General features: G+C 36.9%; 1 protein-coding gene across 2 annotated transcripts in view; it reads left to right on the top strand.

Moving 5' to 3' along the window:
* The window catches only part of NSUN6 (NOP2/Sun RNA methyltransferase 6), a 76,559-nt gene extending 67,152 nt beyond the window's left edge, over nucleotides 1-9,407 (top strand). For both annotated transcript variants that reach the window (XM_066387416.1, XM_066387415.1), the window contains 2 exons: nucleotides 7,360-7,485; nucleotides 9,163-9,407. In XM_066387416.1, coding sequence (XP_066243513.1) covers nucleotides 7,360-7,485; nucleotides 9,163-9,387 — 351 coding nt within the window. In that variant the 3' untranslated portion in view covers nucleotides 9,388-9,407. The remainder of the gene's footprint in view (nucleotides 1-7,359; nucleotides 7,486-9,162) is intronic.
* The last annotated feature ends 2,887 nt before the right edge of the window (nucleotides 9,408-12,294 follow it).

Raw genomic sequence — 12,294 nt, 5'->3', positions numbered from 1 at the left:
ATAGCAATTAAAAATAGGAAGTCCAGTTATATAACTAATTACTGTGTGCACACCTAAAACTAGTACAATGTTATGCCAACTGTAATTGAAAAAAAATTTTTCTTGTAAATGTGGGAAGTCCAATATTGGGAAGTAAAAATGAGAAGTGACAGTGTCCAGTGTAGAAGATAGGAGAACCATAAAAACTTTGCAAATTTAACTGGTTGCCAGTATGTTTAAGAAAAAGCCCAGATAGAATGAGGATTTTTCTCACTCTTGCAAAAATGATAGTTTTCACACGATATAGATAACCAGAGGTGTGGTCTGCCCACTCTTAGGACAGTTTCTACTGACTCTCCCGTGAGGTGAAAGCACCAGTTCTAGAGTCAGTAGTGTGCAAAGGAAAGCTTTGGTCTCAACACTAGCAAACTGAACCACTGACACACCCTGCTTCCTGGCCTCTTAGAATGACCAGTTGCCATGACTGGGATAGGAGAGACTCCCGATGGTGGAGCAGTTGCTTTTCCCCAGGCTGATGCTGTACAGAGGGGATGCTTACCCAAGAAAGATGGCGACTGCAGATTTGAGAATGACTCACACAGGGGTTCTGGTGCCCGTCCCCCACAGTGTCTCTCCCTGAGCCTCCAACTTTACACTTCCCTCACGCAACTCCAGTCCTTTCAGCTCTCCTTCCACTGGAGCCCGGGATAAGTGTTGTAAACGGGATTTTCTGCCCGGGCCTGTTAAGACAGAGTCTGCATCTCCGCAAGTTCATTCTCTTTCTCCCTGATAGAAACCAGGCTATTTTCACTGCCAAATGCTGTCTGGGTGCCTGTTGTAATTTCTGGGGCTCTAGGCTGGGGCTCCGGGCCTGGGGCTAAGCACCCACACCACTCAGGGTGACTCCCCACAGTGAGTGTCCCTGCTGACCCTCAGCTGCCCCTCACTCCTGGGAGCGGGGCAGCCCTTTTCGCATCTCCACCCTTCCTACCAGTCTCAGTGTGGCTTCTTCTGTGATCCTTGGTTATAGACTCCTCTTTCTTTCGTCCAAAGTTGGTTTTTCAAGATGATTGTTCTTAAATTAAGTTGTAGTCCAATTTGGTCCTGGGAGGTGGCAGTTGGAATGTCCGCCTACTCCCTCGCCATCTTGGACTCCCCATGACTATTTTTATAACTGGAAATTGTACTTAATTTTTCACCCATCTCCCCAGCCTTCCTCCCTCCCATCTGGCAACCATAAATTTTTTTCCCTGTATTTATGAACTTGTTTCTGTTTTGTTTGTTCGTTTATATTATTTTTTAGATTCTATATATATTGTATCTGTCTTTTTCTGTCTGATTTATTTTACTTGACATAATACTGGCTAGGCCTGATCAGGCAGTGGCATAGTGCCTAGAGCATCGGACTGGGAGGCGGAGGACCCAGGTTCAAAACCCTGAGGTCGCCAGCTTGAGTGTGGGCTCATCAGGTTTGAGCAAGGTTCACCAGTGTAAACTCAAGGTCACTGACTTAAGCAAGGGTCACTCGGTCTGCTGTAGCCCCCCAGTCAAGGCACATATGAGAAAGCAATCACTGAACAACTAAGGAGCTGCAATGAAGAATTGATACTTCTCATCTCTCTCCCTTCCTGTCTGTCCCTATCTGTCCCTTTTTCTGTCTCTCTCTGTCTTATGTCACAAAAGAAAAAAAAATACTGGCTAGGCCCATCAATGTTGTTGGAAATGGTAAGATTACATTCTTTTTTATGGCTGAGTAATATTGGATGAATGCACCATATCTTTATCCATTTGTATATTGATAGATACTTAGGTTGCTTCCCTGTTTTGACTATTGTAAATAATGCTGCAGCGAGCATAGGGTGTATATATATCTTTTTTAATTAGTGTTTTGGATTTCTTTAAATAAATTTCCAGAACTGGTATTGTTGGGTCATATGGTAGTTCTATTTTTAATTTTTTTTTAGGAAACTATATAGAGTTTTCCAAACTGGCTGCACCAATGTACAATTCTACCAACAGTACATGAGGGCTCCCTTTTCTCCACATCCTCGCCAACACTTGTTTGTTGATTTATTGATGGTAACCATTCTGACAGGGGTGAAGTGGTATTTTATTGTGGTTTAAATTTGCATTTCCCTAATGATTAGCATTTTTTTATATATCTGTTGGCCATCTCTACATAGTGTTTGGAGAAGTGTCTATTTAGGTTTTCTGCCCTTTTTAAAAAAATCAGATTGCTTGATTTTTTTCTTGTTGAGCTGTAAGAGTTTCTTACACATTTTGAACATTAATCTCTTAGTGAATATGTCATTGGTGAATATCTTCCATTCAGTAGGTTTCCTTTTGTGTTGTTGATGGTTTTCTTTGGTGTGCAGAAACTTTTTAGTACATCAACTATTCTGATGTGGGTTTGTTTGTTTACTTTTTTCTTTAGTTTTCCTTGCCTGAGGAGAGATACTCCAAAAAAATATTGCTAAGAACTGTGTCACAGTTTACTGCCTATGTTTTCTTCAGTGAATTTTATGGTTTCAGATCTTACATTTATGTTCTTAATCCATTTTCATTTTATTGTTGTTTATGGTATAAGAAAATGGTCTAGTTTCAATCTTTTGCATGTATCTATTCAGTCTTTCCAATACCATTTATTGAAGAGACTGTCTTGACCCCATTGTATATTCTTGCCTTCTTTGTCATAGATTGATTGACCATAGAGGTATGGTTTTATTTCAGGGTTCTCAATTCTGTTTCATTGATCTATATGTTTGATTACCATAGTCTTGCAGTATAGTTTGATGTCAGGTAGCTTGATTCTTCCAGCTTTGCTTTCTCATGATTGCTTTGTCTATTTGGGGTCTTTGGGGGTTTCATATAAATTTTAGGATTATTCTCTTTCTATGAAAAATGCCATTGATATTTTGATAGGGATTACATTGAGTTTGTAGATTGCTTAGGGTAGTATGGACATTTTAATGATGTTCTTCCTATCCATGACCATGGTATATCATTCCATTTATTTGTATCTTCTTTAATTTCTTCCTTCAGTGTTTTATACTTTTCCATGTACTGGTGTTTTACCTTCTTGGCTAAATTTATTCTCAGGTATTTTATTTTTTGATGCAATTGCAGATGGGTTTGTTTACTTAAGTTCTTTTTCTGATAGTTCTTTATTGATGTATAAAAGCACAACCAGTTTCTGAATATTAATTTTGTGCCCTGCCACTTTACTGAATTCTTTTATCAGTTTTAATAGTTTTTTGGTGTAATGTTTTTTGGTTCTCTATATGCAATATCATGTTGTCTGCAAAGAAAGACAGTTTTACTTATTCATTTCCAATTTGGATACCATTTATTATTTATTTATTTTGTCTGCTTGCTGTAATTAGGATTTCTAGTCCTATGTTGAATAAAAGTGATGAAAGTGGACATCATTGTCTTGTTCTTGATCTTACGGAAAATGTTTTTAGTTTTTCACCATTGAGGATTATATCTGTGGGTTTGTCATATATCACCTTTATTATATTGAAGTATGTTCCCTCTATTTCAACTTTTCTGAGAATTTTAATCATAAATGGGTGTTAGATTTTGTCAAATGCCTTTTCTGCATTTATTTGTATGATCATACATGTTTTATCCTTCATTTTATGTTGTATATCATGTTAATTGATTTGTATATATTGAACCAGGGATAAATTCCACTTGATAATGGTATGTGGTCTTTTTTTGATACATTGATGAATTCAGTTTGCTAATATTTTTTGAGGATTTTTGCATCTGTGTTCCTCAGGAAGATTGGCCTATAATATTTTTAAGTTTTTATGACAATTTTTTATCAAATTTACCAACTTTTAAAAAATTGATTTGTGTTCATAGTTCTCTTTAATTCCATTCATTTTCTTTGGGTTTACTTTTCCTTTTGTTGAAGTAGATACAATAGTAATGTTTTTCACTGAAATTTGTGGACGGTAAATTTCTTTAGTCAGAAAATGCCATTATTTTGCCCTCATCCTTGATGGGAGTTTGTGTGAATATAAAAAGTCTTGTTGATAGTCATTTTCCCCATAACACTGAACATATTATTTCTAGTGGCATCTTGTTGCCAATAAGAAATGTGTTTAAAGACCCAATAATTATACCTGACTAATTGCTATTACTTATTTTTATATTTTTAGAAGTATAGTTGGCATTCAATACTAATTTAGTTTTAGGTGTACAACATAGTGATTAGACATTTAATGAAGTGATTCCTCCCAATAAGTCTAGTACTTTCCTGACTTCATATTTAGTTACTACAATATTATTGACTGTGTTTCCTATCCCCATGGCAGTTGTAATATAACTGCCAATTTGTACCTTTACCTTTTTCACCCAGAACCATCATCAGTTTATTCTCTGTATCTATGAGCTTGTTTCTGTTTTGTTTTTTGTTTTCTTTTTAAATTCCACATATAAGTAAAATCATATGGTATTTGTCTTTCTGTATCTGACATTTCACATAGCATGATATTCTCTAGGTTTGCCTAAGCAGTTGATGGTGCAGTGGATAGAGTGTCGGACTGGGATGCAGAGGACCCAGGTTCGAAACCCCAAAGTCACCGGCTTGAGCGTGGGCTCATCTGGTTTGAGCATAGCTCACCAGCTTGTTTGAACCCAAGGTTGCTGGCTTGAGCAAGGGGTCACTCGGTCTGCTGTAGCCCCCTGGTCAAGGCACATATGAGAAAGCAGTCAATGCACAACTAAGGAGCTGCAATGAAGAATTGCTGATTCTCATCTCTCTCCCTTCCTGTGTCTGTCCCTATCTGTTCCTCTCTCCGTCTCTCTCTCTCTCTCTTTGTGTGTCTCTGTCACAAAAAAAAATTGTCTAGGTTCATTTATATTGTCACTAATGGTAAGATTTCATTCATTTTTTTTTTCTGGCTGAATAATAGTCGGTTATATATACCACATCTTCTTTATCCGATTGTCTATTGATGGACACTTAGGTTTTTTTCTATGTCATGGTTGTTGTAAATAATGCTGTAATGAACATAGAAGTGCATATATCTCTTCAAATTAGTGTTTTGAATTTCTTCAAATAAATACCCAGGAGTGGGCATGCTGGGGCTATAGTAGTTTTTTAAAAAATTTGAGGAACCTCCATATTGATTTCCATACTATTTTCTCTTTTTGTAGTGTCCTTTTCTGATTTAGGTGTCAGGGTAATGCTGGTCTTGTAAAATGAGTCTGGGAGTCTTCCCTCTTTAATATTTTTGAATAGTTTGAGAAAGATAAGAATTTTGGGGAAATGTTTGTTAAAATTCACCTATGAAGCGATATGCTCCAGGGTTTTTGTTTGTTGGGATTTTAAAAAAATACTTATTTGATTTTTTTTATTAGTTATTGGTTTAATCAGATTATCTTTTTCTTTCTAATTCAGTCATGGGAGTTTTGTTTTTTGTTTCTTTTCAGAATTTATCCATTTTTTTCTACGTTATCCAATTTGTTGGCATGCATTTATTTGTAGTATTTTCTTATAATTCTTTGTATTTCTATGGTGTTGTTTATGACTTCTCTTTAATTTTGGATTTCATTTGGGTCCCTCTCTTTCTCTCTCTTTTGATGTGTTTCACTAAAGCAATAATTATTTTATCTTTTCAAGGAGCCAGCTCTTGGTTTCATTGATCTTTTCTGCTATTTGTTTTGTTTTAGACTCTATTTTGTTTATTTCTGTCCTGATGTTTATTATTTCTTTTCTTTTACTCACCTTGGGCTTTGTTTTTCCCACTTTTTCTAGTTTCTTTAGCTGTCAGGTTTGATTGTTCCTTTGAGATTTTTCTTTTTTCTTTAGGAATGCCAGAATCAGACACATCTGGGAGTCATGCATCTACACATAAGTGACTCTGGGTACATAGATCCATATCTTAGAAATGGGCATAACAACTACACCTCGTTTACCTCAGTGGAGAGAGTAACCATACCTCATATTTGTTAAAAGTATTAAGAAAACCTATGTAAGGCATTTAAAATAATAACTGGCTCACAGTAACAAAATTTAAATTTTGATCAGCATACTCCAGTTAAAAAAGTATAAGCATATACTAGGTATATATTTTAAAATATTTTTATTAAAATTTTAAAATGGTAAAATTTAGTCATTTGGGACAAATTTATTTTTGTATAACACCTTATTTCCTGACTCATTTATTTATTGGAACTATTCATTGAGCACCTACTATATGTAATACAGTATTCTAGATGCTGACAACATAGTAGTAAAAAAAATACAGAATCCCTGCCTTTATTCATGATTTTTCTGTTCTGATTGGGAAAGAAAATTAACAAATAGATAACTTATTTAGTTTATTACAAGGTAATAATCCTGTAGAGCAAAGTACAGAAAGGAAAGGAGGATAGGCGTGCTGGATTGGAGTGCAGGGTAGTCTGGTGGGCATTGCTGGGAAGAGGGCATGTAAACAAAGCTAAGACACTTGTGAAGGAGCAAGCAATGCAGAGAATTAGAAGAGTGTTCCGGGCACATGCACAGATCCCATGGGGAGAGCGGGCCGTGTGTGTCCCAGAACAGCAGAGGCCAGTGTTGCTGAAGCATAGCGAGCAGGTATTTAAGTTGAGGCCAGAAAGGCAGCAAGAGGCCTGCTTTGTGTAAAGCTTTGACAGCCACTGTCAGGACTTGGGCTTTGAGTCCAAGTGATAATTGGGAGCATTTGAAGGGTTCCAAGCTGAGAAGTGACAAGTTTTGAAAGTGCTGCTCTGGCTACCATAATGAGAATAGATTGTAGAATGGCAAGGGTGAGGAATTTGGACCAACTAGGTGACTGCTGCAGTAATCCAGGCAAAGATCATGAGGTCTTGACCAGAATGGTAGCAGTGAAAGTGGTGAGAAGTAGCCGAATGCTGGGTATATTTTAAAGGCAGAGATGATAGGATTTGCCGATGTATGGAGAATGTGAGAGAGGAATGTGATCCAGAATAAGCTAAGATTTAGAGCCTAAACATCTGGATGGAAATACTTCTCTAATAGGTTTCAAAGGGAAGATAGGTGTTTAGTTTGGGACATCTCATATTTCACAGTAGAACTATTGAGAAGGCAATTGAATATGTGAATATGGAATTTAGAAAGGAGACTTGCCTAAAAAATGTAAATTTAGCATGTATAGTCATGACACTGAATGATCATATTTGGGAAAGTTTTGGTCCAAATGGACTGTAACAGTTCCAAGATATAATGAAATGCATCTAGTGTGGAACATCTAATTAGGAAAGAATCCTGGTCATACAGAACATCATTTTATTTATCTCAATTTTTTGAAAGGTATATAGATATAAAATTTCTTAAAATGTTTATTTAGCATTGTGGTACAGATAGTGTGATGACATTTTCCTTAGGCAGTGAGGCTGCTGAAGCCAGGGGGAGTGCTGGTGTATAGCACGTGCACAGTCACGCTGGCCGAGAATGAGGAGCAAGTGGCCTGGGCCCTCACAGCATTTCCTTGCCTTCAGCTTCAGCCCCAGGTAAGAATAATTTCCTATTTCTCAGTCTATTTAGGATGAATCACAGAAACTTAAGTGCGGTGATAAACATAGGTTATTTGATGAAGAAATATGTCAGGTAAAACTTCTGAAACAAATACTGCCATAAACAAAAATGTCTCTATCACTAAATCCATCTTAGATGCACACAGAGTAGTTAACATCCTGACAGTTTTTCTCTGCGTTCATTCATTGCTGTGTTAAAGTAACACAAAGCTCACGTGTATTTTTGTTAGATCTTTGTTTCACTGTGGTTCTTGTTCATGTTGCTCAGAACTTTGTTTCTGAGAAGTTTTTTCTCCCACTACCAGTCATAGATTTTTCAAATAAGGAAAATTTCGAGCATTTTTTCTCCTGTCACGTTAAAACCCAAACAGACTTTAAAATAACTAGTTATCAAGACTAGCCAGGGTGGGCAAATGGTTCAGGATTAGTGCTTCTCTCTAGTTTCTTATGTAAATTATGTAATATTTAAAAAGCTTTCTCGTACTTTATCTTTCTTAACACTATCTTTGTTATGATTTTTATTGAAAACCTATTTATTATTAGATGTTTAGCCCAGGATGTTTGAAATCAAGCTTACATCTGTAATAATGCTCACACTCATTCAGGTACATTAAACATGTAACTTTTAATACCTTCCTGTACAGAATTCTGGTAGGTAATTGAAATACAAAAATAAAAATGCAATCCAGAGGTGGTTTCTAGATACAGAAATTAAGATAATTGCATTGTGGATGAAAGGAAGACTGCAGAATTCACCTGGAATTGCATGTGTGTGTATATATATACATATATACTCAGTATATATCTAAAAGAGATTTTTCTCCCCATGGGTTAATAAATGATAGGTTTTCAGACATATAACTAGGAAGATAAATCTTCAGTAACAAACATTTTTTTGGTGAAGTGGGCACTTAAATTAGGATTATGGATCTTTTGAAATAGTTTTTGTAATTATCACTTAATTCCTTGTGATTTTTTATTCCTCTAAACTGATGGATGCTGCTTTGATTGGTCTCATTTTGAATTCTAGTGCATTTAAAAACAACAAAAACTTGTATCATCTGATTGGTAAGTCAGAGAGAGGAATCGTTAGAGACCCAAAGACTCCTGTCAGTTTGAGGAGTCTCATATATGAAGCTGAAATTTTATCTGTTGCTGTTATTGATTATAATGTTCCATTTATTGAGGACCAGATGGCCTCTATGTGCCAGCCACTACCTACCACTCACTACATGCCAGGCGTGATATCACCTTCTTTATTTAACTCTCAGATATGAGTAGTCTGTCTCTTTTATAGATGAGGAAACAGGTAACATTACTTGCTTAAGGTCACATAGCTAACATTGGCAGGGCTGTGATTTGAATCTGTATATGTTTAACTATATATGAAGCTCAAGTCCTTTGCAGTGTCATGGTATTTGATGAGCATATGAGCTGTAATAAGTACTGTTTCTTCAGGTGACCGTATATTACAGCTTTCATACTTTACCACCTGAGAAAGCAGTACATTCTACAAAAATAAAATTTATTTTTTCATTTTGCTATTTTTGGAATTTGTATTACAGATTTGTTTTTTAACTTAAATTGTGAACAGGCACACACACTTACTCATTGTAGGATGGTCATGCATATTTTTTGATCTTCTCCAAACAGGAACCTCAGATTGGAGGAGAAGGAATGATGGGAGCTGGCCTGTCAGTGGAACAATTGCAACAGCTGCAGCGATTTGATCCGTCTGTTGCGCCATTATGGGACATGGATGTCGATTCTCTCAGAGAGGCCAGAGTAGAAGACATGATTCGGCTGGCAAATAAGGATTGTATAGGTTTTTTTATTGCAAAATTTGTAAAATGCAAAAGTTTACAGAAGGATCCTTAGAAATGAAAATTCCAAACATTTGCTCTGTGTGTGCATATTTTTTAATTTAAAAACAAATCTATTGTCAGACCAAATGATTGATGGCCTGATGCTAAGGAAACAGAAATGGCTGCCAGCTGTTTCACCAGGGATCAAGAGACACAGGAAGTAATGGGGGTGGTATGAGATTAGATTTTTAAATTTTATTTATTTTAGAGAGGAGAGAGAGAGAAAGCAGGGCGGAGCAGGAAGCATCAACTCCCATATGTGATTTGACCAGGCAAGCCCAGGGTTTTGAACCGGCGACCTCAGCAGTCCACGTCGACACTATCCACTGTGCAACCATAGGTCAGCACATTTTGTAATTTTAAAATAATTTTTCCTTTTGGATTTAGCAGAGTATCAAGAAAAGGAAATGCCTGTAGATGTCTACAGAATTGTTTAAAAGATTTATTCCTTTTAGAGAGAAGTGGGGGAGAAGTAGGAAGCATCAACTCCTAGGCAAGCCCAGGGTTTCGAACTGGCGACCTCAGCATTCCAGGTCGATGCTTTATCTACTGTGCCACCACAGGTCAGGCCTGAAACATTTTTATTTGCAGTCTTGTGTTTTAATTCATAAAGAATGCAAATAATTTTTAAGATAATCTGTGAATCTAACAAGGAAAAAAATAGTAATTTGATTACTTACAAAAAATAATTACTTTCCACTCCTTAGTTCCTAAGTAAGTCATTCCTTAAGAATTCCGGGCATGGGAAGTATGACATTTACCATGTGCCAATAACTGAGCTGAGTACTTTACCTCTTTTCCGGCTTACTATTGATAAATAAACCCTCTTCCAAATGAAGTCTCATCTCTTTTAAATAATAGTCTGCCTTTATATTTACTTTCCCCTTATTCTTTTAAACTAAAAAGTAAAATGAATCTTTTCTTTACTTTGTAGATTAAAAAACAATGAGGATATTCCACAATGTACCTTTTCTCCTCTGTTTAAACACATGCCGTAACAGTTAAGAGATGTGATTGGTGCACAGGAGAAAGCCAGCTTCTGACAGCTGGCCACTGGCCTGGCACTTCCAGGGAGGCCACGGGTCCTCGTATTGAACATGACTTCACAGAACAACATCGGACAAGGCTGTTGACTGTGACAGATTACGACTTATGAATGTAGATAAGAACATCATTCAAACCACAGATGTGACTTGACCAGACACCCCCTGCAGTGGCCAATGTGACTGCTTTTTAAAAAGATGTTATAACCTTAGTTTTGCTTTATCCTTCCTGCTTTTTAAATAAGATACATTTAAACTCCCAGCCTAGTTCAGAGGCTGTCTTGTACAGTTATATACATCTGTTTTTGTTAATTTTTATCAAATCATCCTTAAATTCCCAAGCCTTGAGCATATAAAAGTGGGCAATTGGAAACAATTGCCTGCCTAGTAGTTTCTTCCCGTCCCCCTCATAGGTTTCTGTTGGGAATGTGTTGTAACTACTATATCCATCTCGATTGCAAGGCCTCCTGGACCAGGATTCAATGGCCTCATCTTTGAAGATGTCTTTCTTGAACACTGTTCCCTGGGGCTGGGTTAGGTGTTCATCTCTCTATACCCCTAGGGCCCATTTCTGCTATTGTGGCACTTTGAAAATACTCTAGTTTACTAGGCTTGGCCCTGACTGCTATGCTCAGACCTGGGAAGAGCCTGTCACTGCTTCAGAGCAGATTGCCAAGAATGCTTATTGAATGAGGGGGAAAATACTTCAAGCTTCGTTAAGATTCAAATATGTGATTGACTTCTTTACAGTCCTCATTCTGCCTTATATCCAGGAGATGTCATTTAACTAAAGAGAAATAATGTTTGACTGGCATATCTGTTTTTAGGGTTCAGCATACTTATCCAATTTTTTTTTTTTTTGTATTTTTCTGAAGTGAGAAGTAGGGAGGCAGAGAGACAGACTCCTGCATGTGCCTGACTGGGATCCACCCGGCTAGCCCACTAGGGGGCGATGCTCTGCTCATCTAGAACGCTGCTCCATTGCAACTGGAGACATTCTAGCACCTGAGGTGGAGCCATCCTCAGTGCCCGGGCCAACTTTCCTCCAGTGAAGCGTTGGCTGTGGGAGGGGAAAAGAAAGGAAAGAGGGAAGGGTGGAGAGGCAGATGGGCACCTCGCATGTGTGCCCTGGCTGGGAATTGAACCCAGGTCTTCCACATGTTAGGCCGACATTCTACCGCTGAGCCAACCGGCCAGGTCCTTCCCCAAATTTTAAATGTATTTTTTACAAAATCCATTACCTCTCATGTTGTCTACAAAGCCTTACCTATTTAAGCTGGGATGAAAATAGGGGTAGCAAATGTGTAAATGTTTAATACTGATAAATAGCAAAATACTATATAAGCAATGCAGGAAAAGTAGAAAAACATTTGCACATAGAACACAGTAAAGACAAATAGTTAAAAAAAATTTTCTTAACATACACATTTTCATTTGGTATCTTTCCTTCAGAAATTAAAGCAAACTGGAAATAAAACAGTCAATTTCAAAGGTGAAAGAAACTTAAGAAAAAAAGACAATAAAAAGGAAAAAAATCAGGAAAATGTGGAAGAAAATTAATATATTATCTTTTAACATATTTAGTGTTGACATAGATATTTCTGTGAAACAGAAAAAGCATCTCAAGAGTGAGTACATTTTACTTTAAAACCCTGTATCACATTTTGGTTTAAATAGCAAAGTGAAGTACAAACAGTTAAAAATATAATTTAGCCAAATTAAACTGACCCAACACCATCTCATTACCTTTTTTCTCTAACAGTGTGGCTCTTAAAAGTTTTAATAAGATCAGAGTACCTAAGACTAGCAGCATTACATCATTGAGCAGTTGGATAAGAGGAATTAAATTTGTCATCAAAATGGATCTTCATATAAAA

This window comes from Saccopteryx leptura, chromosome 5 (assembly GCF_036850995.1).
Source record: "Saccopteryx leptura isolate mSacLep1 chromosome 5, mSacLep1_pri_phased_curated, whole genome shotgun sequence".
In the NCBI taxonomy this organism is placed as follows: Eukaryota; Metazoa; Chordata; class Mammalia; order Chiroptera; family Emballonuridae; genus Saccopteryx; species Saccopteryx leptura.
Note: the sequence above shows the minus strand (reverse complement) of the source record. Positions and strands in the feature narration are given on the sequence as shown.